This window comes from Xenia sp. Carnegie-2017, unplaced genomic scaffold (genome assembly GCF_021976095.1).
Source record: "Xenia sp. Carnegie-2017 unplaced genomic scaffold, XeniaSp_v1 HiC_scaffold_23, whole genome shotgun sequence".
NCBI classification, from domain to species: domain Eukaryota; kingdom Metazoa; phylum Cnidaria; class Anthozoa; order Malacalcyonacea; family Xeniidae; genus Xenia; species Xenia sp. Carnegie-2017.
Window position 1 is genome coordinate 17,283,332 of NW_025813486.1, and position 12,540 is coordinate 17,295,871.

The following is a 12,540-nucleotide window of genomic DNA, read 5'->3' on the forward strand; positions in this document are numbered from 1 at the left end:
CCAATGATGTCTTTTGTAAGTATGAATTTCATAATTATAATTGAAGACAACTGCTATAGCAGTCAAACTTAGATAGAGCATTTTTGTTTAGTGCTATGAGATGCCATTTAGGTTGTCCAAAACTAGATGTGGTGGAAGATTGGGTTACTGAAAAATCATGTTTCAAAATTATGTTTAACATTTTTAACAATCTTTAGGTAATTTTTAAAGCATAATGCTAACATATTTAAACAAAACTGCACTCCATAATTATTTTCTACTTTACTGACTTAAATACATCTCAATTAATTTTTTAAATGCACAATTAACTTAATTTACTGTAAAATCTTTAACAAAAATGTGGTAAGATTACCAAAATTTTGGACAGTCTGCATTGGTTTGCGGCTTGAGTGTTAAAAGTATACATCTTAAAAGGCATTATTGTATATGCACACCTTGTGGTCTTGTACCAAGTGGCTATATAGTCGTGTACAGGGAAAGAGATAATTTTCTCTACCAAATGCTTATTTGATAACAATATATGAACTATGAGCTTCACATTGAAGTAACCACTAAAAGCCAACAACATTCTTATGATCTCCACAAATTTGTGTTTAAGGCATGTTCAGATAGTCAAACAATTGGGAATATAAATACCTTGGCCAAAACATCATTTTCAATCATGCATATCTATCCTCCATTGATGGCTGTATTAAAGAAGTTTAACTGGAAGAAAATATCAATAGTCTATCAGAAAGATGGCTCTAAATGGGAACATATTTATGATTATGTTCATAAGAAAATGAAGAACCATGAAAAAGTCACAATTACATTGGTTGAAGATCATGAGGTTGGCTATCGAAAATTTCATAATAACGATTATAGCCATGTTTGTAAATCTGTCAAAAAGATTAGTCAAAAAGCTCGAAGTAAGTCAAATTTCATAATTATTTTAATCTTTAATTCAAATATAGAAACTAAATTTAACACATTCATATTTTTAAATAAAGCTTTTTACCTATTAAAACTCTTCTATAAATGTTTATTTTAGTTGCGATTTCCTCGACGTCGGGCTAGTGAACACAGTCACGTGACATGCAACGTATACTAAGGTGTGACAACGAACTCCAACGAAAACTACAAAAAATCTAGATCATTTAAGGAAATTAACACCAACATGCATTCATGGGTCAAGAACATATCAAGCAAACCACTCACCGTACAGCAGACTAAAATTTTAAGCAAAGGCTTAAATTACAAAATCAAAGACGCCGACAAACTAGACTTCGTTGCCGATCTAGAATCCACTCTGAAATTCACCAACTTAAGTGATGAAATCAAAGAAGACATTCGCCACAAAGTAACGACAAACCTCTGCCTCAAATGACCAGTCACACTTAACAACGAAGAACAAAAAGCTATCAAAAACTTACCAAACGTCGAAGACATAGTCGTACTACCAGCCGACAAAGGACGCAAAACTGTAATCATGGACAAATCAGACTACATCAACAAAGCAAAGACCATCTTACAAGACACCAACACGTATGAACCTCCACGAACAGACCCCAACAAAACCACTACCAACCGCATCAACAAGAAATTAAAACAACTAAAAGACAAAAAGAAACTTAACGAAACCGTCTGCAAAAAAATCCGACCCAACGACTCCTCCACCGCCAAATTCTATGGACTACCAAAGATTCACAAAGAAAACAACCCGCTACGACCAATTGTATCTCTTCCTGGATCTCCCACGTATGAACTATGAAAATATCTTTCTAATATTCTGCATCCACTAGTCATATCATCACATCATACTATACAAAATGCCACAACTTTCCTCACCAATATTAAAAATGTAAAACCAAAACCAGACGAAATCATGATATCTTACGATGTAGTGTCACTTTTCACATCCATACCACTAAACATAGCCAAACAAGTCACAAACGAACTACTTACTAACAACAACTCGTGGAAAATCACAACCGAATTAGACCAAGACGATGTCATCGACCTGCTCGAGCTCTGCCTGTCCACTGAATTCTCCTTCCAAAATTCATATTACCGACAAATCTCAGGAACACCATTGGGTTCTCCTTTATCCACCTTCCTTGCGGAAGCTGTTATGCAACACCTTGAAAAGCAGTCAGTGACCAACAACACACACATCAGATTATGGAGAAGATTTGTTGACGACATCTCTGCTATCGTCGAAAAAGACAAAACAGAACACATTCTACACACAATAAACACCACCACGCAGAACATAACCTTCACCATGGACAAAGAACAGAACAAACAACTTACCTTCCTAGATATTCTACTTACCAGATCACATGACGGCACATTAAACAAACAAGTATTCCGCAAAAATACACACACAGACCAAATACTCAACTTTAATAGCAATCACCCAACACAACACAAAATTAGTTGCATACGAATTCTCTTTAACAGGATTAAAACACACTGCAATACAGAAGAAGCCAAGAAGAATAAACGCAACTACTTATACTTCACATTCATAAACAACAATTACCCACGAAACTTTATCAACAAAGTATTAAACAAAATACACAACAAACCACAAGCTGAAAAACCTAACGAAGATACAGCCGAACCAGTAAAAATAGTGACATTACCATATATAAACGGAACATCATAAATGACATCAAGACTACTCCGACCATTCAAAATAAACATCGCACATAAACCAACACACAAACTCGAATCATACTTCACTAAACATAAAGACCGAACAACGACATTTGACACAACCAACGCAATTTACATGATACCATGTAAAGATTGCCCCAAACAGTACATAGGACAGACATCCAAGAAAATTGAAACAAGACTCACTGAACACAAGAATGCCATCAAACGATGCGACCCAAAATCACTACCAGCAGAACATACCTACGATACCAACCACACATTTGACTGGACAAAAACACAACTTCTTGGACACGCATAGACAAAACACGCACGAGAATTCAAAGAGGCATGGTACAGCAAAGACAACAACACAATAAACAGACATCTTGACATCCCCATCATCTACTCACAACTAAAGACTAAACGAAAACAACAAACTAATAACACAACGACTAAAATAAAACACTCGAATTTCATTAACGCAATCCATACACCCGAAACCATGACAACGCATCTTATACCATCCAATAATATCAACTCAACTACTAACCAACCAATCAGACGCTCCAAACGCATACAAAATCTTTGTAAATAATATATTCTTACATTCTGACGAAGGCTCGAAGCACCGAGTTGAAAGCTTAGTAAAAATTTCAAAATAAAAAATCCAGAGAATCCTTAATATTATCATAACATGCATGGGTTACCAATTTTCAAATATATATATATATATACAAAGTTTATATACAATGTGCCCACCTGGCTATCACCATATTACAATTGTGACTCCTGCACTTGGGATACAGAACGTACGGTTACACATTGTATGGATTGTATTGTAGAGTCACCACAGTGCTCAAACCTATGAAGGTCACCACAGTGCTCAAACCTATATATATATATATATATATCTATAGGAAGTTTTGTTTGTTTGAAGCTCCGTAAGTACAGTGCTCGATGCTTAAGAGTAGAGCGTAAATATTGATAAGAAGAAAAAAATACACAAAAACTACAATTTCATCCCGACAAGCCTGATTCGTGATTTCTCACTCTTCAGGGGATAATATTAAAACAATATTAATATAACAATATATTAATAGCAAAGCTCACCTTTATCAAAGCCAACCGTACGTCCTGTGTACCAAGTGCATTACAATTTCAGCAACTACAACAGAAACGGGCGAGCCCATTGCTGTCCCATGTAATTGTTTGTAGTGTGTTCCTTTGTATTGGAAGTAAGTCGAGGTGAGGCAGAGCTCTAGTAACTCCATAATGTCTTCTGTCGGTAATGGCAGTACGTCCATGGTAACACCGTATACCGTATAGAGGAACGGGCACTCATGACTTACAAACATGCACTACCTTTTTGGTTTCGCTACGTAGATGACACAATCACAGCACTACATGCAGACGAGATTGATGACTTCCATACTCACATCAACAAACAGAACAGCCACATACAATTTACCAAAGATGTCGAAGAAAACGGAACTCTTCCTTTTCTCGACTGTTTGGTAAAACATGACAATCAAAAACTAGGAACAACAGTTTATCGCAAGCCAACACATACTGACCGACTACTAGACCAATCATCTTACAACCCTACATCACACAAAGCCACCACAATCAGAACATTAACAAGACGTGCACAAATCATATGTGATTCACCGGACGCTCTACGAAACGAAAACAACTATCTCAAACGTGTTTTTGACAAAAACAACTATAACTCTGACTTTATCAAACGCAACACTTACAAACCCAACGAACGCAACGAAACGAGCAACTCAGTGACAACAGCAACGATACCTTACATCAAAGGTACGTCTGAGACTATCTCGCGTATCTTACGACCATACAACATACGTGTCGCACATAAACCAATCACAACATTACGACAAGTACTAACGAACATAAAGGACAAAGAACGACCCAACGAACGACAAGGTGCCGTTTACAAAATAAACTGCTCCGACTGCCACGCCTCCTATATCGGGGAAACTGGCAGGAACTTAAACATAAGACTTACTGAGCACAAACGAGCTACTAAAAAACAAGACAAAACTAATCACATTGCCGAACATCACCGAATCACAAAGCACAACATTGACTGGGATTCGGCAAAATGCATCACTTACAGTACTGACTATAGACAACGGCTTACATTAGAAAGTTGGTATACCAACTTGGAACAAACCCCCCTGAACAGATCACAGCAATTACCGGCACCTTACAAACGACTTATTCACAATACAAACAAACGATCAACTAAAAACATTACACTTCAAACTAATTCACAATGACAATACACAATTGACACCCTCACACTACAACTAAAAACGTCACACCTAAATCACACATCACAACTAAAAATAAAATATTTCACTTCAAACTAATCCACAATGACAATACACATTTCCTGCACATTTCCTGTACACACAATACAATGACGTAAGAACCAGACAACAAATACGGCTAACCTGACGTTTACTCCTCATTTGACTCTGAAGATGACTACCGCTAAGGTTGTCAAAACGTCAGTCAACAACATCAAAAACAGTCCTTCTCGGGACTTTATTAACCTGGACGATCATCATTTACAAACATATAACGATACTCCCGGGTTCAAACCATTTACTTTACATATATCTATGATGAACAAGAAGGAATTTCTTACCATCTGACTCCATCTCGATTAATTTACGGACGGCAACTTACTCTTACGGCTAGTGATCGACAATTTGAAATCATCAGTACGAATCGAACTCTAACCAGAAAGGAGAAATATCAGAAACGATTGTTACATCAATTTATTAATCGTTTGAAAACGGAATATCTTTTAAGTGTCAGAAAGACTTCACGCTTACTTCATGGAGCACAGAAGGAGAAGATAACTGTCGGTGATGTTGTTGTGTTCAAAAATGATCTTTCCCCTCGAATTTTGTGGAAATTGGCAAGAGTTACTTATCATAGTAAGTAAGGATGGTGTTGTTCGAGCAGCAAAGGTCTGTGTTGCGAGTACTACAAGGGCTCGATCGTCAAAACTACGTCGTCAAATACAACAACTTATACCACTTGAGTTGAATATGCTTCCAGCAAGTATCGTGGTTCCCAAAACCACTAGTGGAATTGAGTCTAAAGACAAAAACTCTATGAAAACCCGACAACGAAGAACTGCAGCCGTGATTGGAGACCTACTGCGACAGTCAAATAGTAAAAACTCGTAGAAATAAATTGATAAATATGATCAACGTCGGGAGTGTGATGAACATTTGTTTTTTTGTTTTTGTTGTTGCGGATTGCGTGCATTTCACGTGATTGACACTTTGGGATTATAACAGAAGGGGCGAGTTGTTGTTAACATTATAGATTGGAGATGTTGTTATTGAGTTGTGAAGTTTGTTTTTTTGAGACGACTTCGTTGTACAATGAATGTTCGAAAATAAATCATTTAAACTAACGTCAATTTCAAAATTATGTGATCCAGAATAAAGTTAAAGATTTTATCGTGCAACGTACATGACATTTGTGCACAATACAATAAACAAATTAATCACTTTAATTAACAAAACTAATTTTAAAAAGCAAATACGAAGAAATTTTATTACAGGGCAAATTCTCTTTGAAATTTTCCTTTGCTATTTATTTGAACAATGCTGTCGGATTAAAGCATTTGCACGTAGCTTGAGTATGTAAAAAAAGTATTTTTATCTAATACATATTTGGGGTGCAGCAACATAAAGGTTTTAAAATTTACATGGCAATATTTGTCATCCGTCATTATATATGTCCTTCAGGCTTTCTCATTTACATTGAATTAAATATATATGAGTGGAATAAGTTGACAGTTTAACGTCGTATGACAACAGAAAACTAACAAGAGAAGTATTCAAAGCAGGTGTATCAAAAAAAGAGCTGTGTTTTTCACTTTATAGGAATTCTTTTTCTATTGTTAAAATTTAACAGAATAACAATTTCATTATGAAAAAACGTAAAAGTGGAAGCAACACAATCTTTTATCAAAATAATATTGTCTTTTATTAAGTGTATAAACTTTAAAGCGTCATTTTTCTTCTGCTTCATGTGCAAATTCTATTTTTGGGCAAAAGAACTACATTCCTTCACTATAAGCTTTTTTTCAAGGAATTTTCAAGCAAACTTTGCCCAAGGTCTCTTTAATGTTTGAGGACAAGGTGATCATGAATATCTAGTAGGATGCTTTATGGTGCACAGAAATGCAAAAACATTGAAATTGAAAGCATGGAGAAATTTACAAATTGTACGCCATATTTACATTTCCCACGTGTTAACCATTGGTAACTCTTTGGCAATAAGCTGACGAATTCCTACTGATCTAATTTTTATGATGTCTGACTAATGAATTCATAGTTACATAATAAATTATTTGACAAATCTTCTAGTAAGCCCTTGCTCCTGGGACCTCTTTTTCCTACATCACTGCTTATATTTCTTGCTTGTTTTTTTAACCATCCATGGACTTCTATGCATTATTTGCAATAAATTGCAGCTTTTTTCGTTCTTACATGCATTTTTTGCCACTTTGTGCAAAATTTCCAACCAATTCCAAGCAATGGTGACTTTCAAGCTTATGATAAATGGATAGAATATTTTGTCCACAAACAGCTAAGTATGGTACGATATCAGTTAGTAAAGGTTAAAGTACTCAAGCAATGAATACACAAACATGAAGTAGTAAAACAGTTTAGCAATATTATTGAATATTGATCTTATTAATATGTTTTAGACAAGCAATCCAGGCATATAGTGTTTCGGACAAGAAAATGTCACACCCTTATTTCTTTTGGCCCCGTACCTCCATGTTTGGCGATGACAGAAATAAAGTCCTGGTAATAGCCAGCGGTCGGATATCATGCTTTTCAACTTGTGCACTCTGTTGATTGTGTTGGGGACTGCAAAGCCTGCTTAAAGGAGGGGTCAGAATTATATGAGAACATGCTATATAGGTAGGGCACTAAATTTTCCTAATATATTGTTTATCCAATGACAAAGTGGGGCTCGATGCAACCTAATCTCACCCAACTCTGCTGTCCTCTTCAACTTTTGCATTTCTTGAAGTCAGTACATCTGGAGTAAATGAGTCACAAAGTCTTGCATTGGTTGATACCATTTATCTAAATACAAGGTTTAGGAGCTGCTAGGGGTCTAAAATAGCCCTCGCGTTTTAAATAATTGATGATATTTTTCAATTGCCACGGCCGTTGATACATTGAGTTTTGGATACCTGAATTTTATTGAAAACTTGATATACTCATCAATTGATAATACAGTGTTGTGATGTGCAAATTTTAACAATAATTTTAAACTTAAAGTTATCAAATCAATCCAACTTCAATTTAACCTGGGCGTATATTGCTTCATTCTACATTTTGAATATCCATCACACCTTTTTCCCAATTCCTCTGGTTTTCTAAGTTATTCTGCATGTCGTTCTTCTTTGCAAACGCAAAGCGCCTTGCTCCTGGTGTGGAGGCCATTGCTTGACCGAGTTGATACGCTTCCTCTTTGAGACCTTCGTCAATAGGTGTTTCGACAGCCTGTAATAATTATTAGTTCAAATGAGTGAATTTCTCAAATTTCTAGGATACACTTGCCATACTAAGCTAGATGACGTTTTGTCTTACGGGTGTTTACATGAATCCAGAATGACTTTCAATCCCGATTGAAATTTGAAGATGGCGAACATAAACATTACAACATATATAACCCTTTTCTTTTCTATTGTTTCTGCGTCAACACAGCTTAACATTTGCATGAAGTTAATTGTTGTTTTTCTTTGCATTCATTTTAGCCCATTTAGCTGCCTTATTTGCTTACGAGCTTCAATTTCCAAGAACACAATACCCATGGCACTTGCGTGCTTCATCACTAAAATCATAATCTCATTGCACAATGAAACTCAATTCGTATTTACATGAGGTTGACACTCAATTTCAATCTGGAATGAAAATATTAATATTGAGAGAACTCAAACATTTGCTTCAAATTGAAGAAACACAAGAAAGTCAAACAGATAATAAAAGGACTAACTAAGTTATTTCTTACCTTAATAACACATCTTTTGCACGCTGCAATAGAGCCGGCGGGAAATTTAGCGATACGATTGGCTAGCTTCTCTACAAACGGTCCGATTTCATTGGGTTCCAGAGCTCGATTGATGGAACCATATCGCTCTGCTAAATCTGCATCAAAGTCGCGCGCACCCAAAATGATTTCCATGGCCCGACCCATACCCATTTGACGAGCAAGACGCTGTGTGCCTACACAAAGAAAAATGCAATTGATTCGTGTAAATCTTTTACTTATGCGATGACCCATGCTAACATATCATCACATATCATTGTTTTATATTCAGTAAACAGTGCTTAACTGATTGGTTACAAGTGTTTTTTTTCTTTCAGCTTTGTAATCAATCATTCATTACATTACAAATGAAACCATTACTTCTGCAGTGAGAGATTGGAGAAAGAATTGCATTACAGGATTAAATGAAGTGCCTGCATTTTCATAGTTTGCTATACACATGCAAATTATTTTTCACTACAAAGTAAATACAATGTTGAAAAAATAAACTGGAGGGCACATTTTTTTAAAAGTTGTATAGCTCTTGTTGTTATATATCTAGCACAAATACTATATTTGTATGAAACTCGTAGCCTCTGTGAAGGAGATACAATACCCTAATGTAAAATTGCAATACTATTTCACTGAACTGTTAAATAATGTTTTACTCTAAATATAATAATGTTTTACTCTTTATAAAATTATTTATTGATCATACTTTTCTAATTTTAAATATTTTCACGGCAATCTTATGAAGTCATGCTCACGTGATAAATGACAGCGCGTTAACAATAGCAACACCTACCTCCACCGCAGGGGACAATGCCCATACCAACTTCCATCTGCATGAACACGGACTTGCCACGTGCTGCAAACCTCATATCACATGCAAGCATGAACTCATGACCACCTCCTCTAGCCACCCCCTCGACTTTGGCAATGGTCGCCTGGGGAAGATCGCTGATTCGTTGCAGCACTTCCTGCAGGTATAAGAGTGGCTCGGAGCGACTTCGTGCCGCCGCTGGAATGTCCACCAACATGTCGATATCTGCATGACATACAAAGATTTCCGGATGAGCCGATTGGAACACGACAACCTTCACGGTGCGGTCTTTCTCGAGCAACTCAGCTAACCTATTGAGATCATCGAGCATCGGTTTTCCTTGGACGTTAACTGGAGGAAAGTCAAAGGTTACCCAAGCAACTCCTTCCTTTATTTTTACATTAAACGTCTTAAATCCTTCGTAGGCCATTTACAAAATACCTTTGAGATGGAACGTAAAAGAAAAATTAATGAGAAAACAGGTGTTGTCGCCAGCCTGCAAGTTTGGTCGTGCTCTATGTAAATTCACTGTCATTGTTCTGATCATTCAGATCATCGGCAATGTTTATTTGTTTTGAAATGTATTTTTTGGGCGAGTGAAGACCAAACTTGCAGCCAGCCTTGCTATGCCGCTGGAAATAATAGTAAAGTCTTCATAAATGATGACAAGAGATGACAGATAACAGTGGAGAAATTTACAAAAATGTTTCAAGCTGGGTTGTGTTTTTTACTTTATTCGCCTGATGCCATTTCAATATTTTGTTGGTGTCTAAATTTTCTCCCATTAATATATGTCGGTAGACTAATACTATATAATCAAGCTCCTTCTAAATGAAAGAAGATAGTTGTAATGTCTTCTTTGCTTATTAATGAGGCTCATTCATTGCATCTCAACCTGGAGCAGGTGGTCATCTTTTTTAAAAGTGGCAGTGTTTCACTATTTTTATAATTTACAGGAATACCAGGGCGCCTAATACGTCGTACGATGTGTAAACAATGCTTGCAATATGTTACGTATAAAAAAGCTAAACAACATGATTGATGGAAGTGTTTGGGAACAGGGAAAATTTTATCCTTGTTTCCAAATCTTTTTTCCAAAAAGAGACGATGACTTCAAATTCAACTACGTGAATTATAGCTACACTTATTCATGTTTCATTTCATGTTCAAACTAAGTTGTTAAGGCAAAGTTTGACTTAATACAAACAGTGGTGAAGCTACCAGTAATTTTTACTCTCCGTGCACAAACTTTTCGCACAAAATTACAACAGATTTGTCAGGAAATTCTTTCAGTTAATAAACAAAAAATATTTGCAATACATAAATTCAACATTTCAATATAAATTCGACGAATTCAAATTTATGATCAACAATGTTGAAGCCATTTCAAGTCAAGTGCACTACTCAGATTCAAAAGCATTTCTTTGCGTAATGTCTTTTCCTGCCACGCAACCGCATTAAAGAAATCTTAATGCTTTCAAAATAGTGTCTAAACAGAGATTGCAGTCTCAAAGAGCAGGTTCCATAAAACGAAGTGGTCAAGATTGCTCAAGATAAAAAATTGAATACTTTAGAATATGAATTGAGTCAGAAAAAAAGCAAAAAAAAGATATATTCAAGTTCTGAAAAGAGCTATATTTGAACAACAATTAAGAAACTTTCGAAATTAACAAGTGATGTGTAGCGTAGTATGACTAATATAAAATAGCAGACTCAGGAGCACTTGTGACAGAGGAACAGGTTCTCAGGGTTACTGAGGGAACAGGTTTTCAGGGTTATATTGCATTTACAAGATGCTAAAAATAACGGATGAATTTGCAAAACCGTCATTGAACTGGTTGGCAACAAAAACCGCGAACAAACCCTGAAAATTTTAGAAGAAACGTGCTTTTGGGGCAATTCAAGACTGTTGTTGAGAATGAGACCAGATGTGTTTTGTGACTGTATTCTAGATTTAGGAGCAGAAATAAAGATAATGCCACTACAAATATGGTTAAATGGGCTACCCTTTTATAATAGCTGACAACTGTACGACAGACAGAAAGAATGCAAACAAAGCGACGGCACAAATGACATCTCCAATATGTTCAGTCACGCATATCCACGGAGAAAATTTCGCACACATTTAGATTCTTGCTTAGCAAATTTCTGAAATCTCAGAGCGATGTCTTAATTTGCAGACAATGTTGTGTTAGCTTTACACTGGCGGATAGCAGCAATTATAGAAGAAACTTTTTGGCATTCAACATGTTACAATTTTATCTCAATTTGCCACATTACAGACGTCTCACAAGCGCATCGCCTTATGCATTGGCTGGTCGATTGCTCAAACTCCAAGTCCTTAATCCCAAATGGTTTAAACCTAAAGTGAATTTCTCCCCGAAAGTTCTTTAACCGGTGCGTTCACAAAATCAAACCCAATTGTTTTAAAACAGTATGATACAAAGATTCAATTCTTACTTTAATGAGTGTTAGAAATTGTTTGACCAATTATTCAGCAGCGCGAAGATTAGCAAGACGAGATTTGCGATAACGATACTTTCTCCAATATACTCCTCGAGCCTTATACTTTGTTTGTGTTTCAAAAAACGTTTTGCATAATTTGTCGTAATTGACGAATTTTAATGTTCATAAATAAAAACTTCAATTTTATTGGCTACTTGGGATATTACATCATGGTCTATCATAGTACATTCTCGTACTACCACCGCGGCGCTTATTAAACATTTTTGATTATGAGTGCGGAATATAAGGTATGTGGCAAGCATTACGAACGAACAACATTTTATATAGACTAAAAATCTAAAATTAAATTAGTCACATAGATATATAAACCAGGCAGTCTTTTCTTTCCATTGAACAGCGTTCAAAGTTATCAAATTGCAACGCTCTACCAAGGTAAAGGAAAATAGGATTGATGAGTCGAGAGTCTTTGCATCGTTTTGTTTAGCAACAATTCAAAAATTGCCTTA

The 12,540-nt window shown here is 35.9% G+C and overlaps 1 protein-coding gene across 1 annotated transcript; it reads right to left on the minus strand.

Moving 5' to 3' along the window:
* Positions 1-7,896: 7,896 nt before the first annotated feature.
* On the minus strand, positions 7,897-12,141 carry LOC124448427 (short-chain-enoyl-CoA hydratase-like). Its single transcript, XM_046999443.1, has 4 exons — positions 12,029-12,141; positions 9,551-10,009; positions 8,728-8,942; positions 7,897-8,219 (listed from the first exon to the last, which is right to left on the minus strand). Exons 2-4 carry the CDS (start codon positions 9,996-9,998, stop codon positions 8,040-8,042), a joined length of 843 nt encoding a protein of 280 aa, XP_046855399.1. The 5' UTR covers positions 9,999-10,009; positions 12,029-12,141; the 3' UTR covers positions 7,897-8,039.
* Between the last annotated feature and the right edge of the window lie 399 nt (positions 12,142-12,540).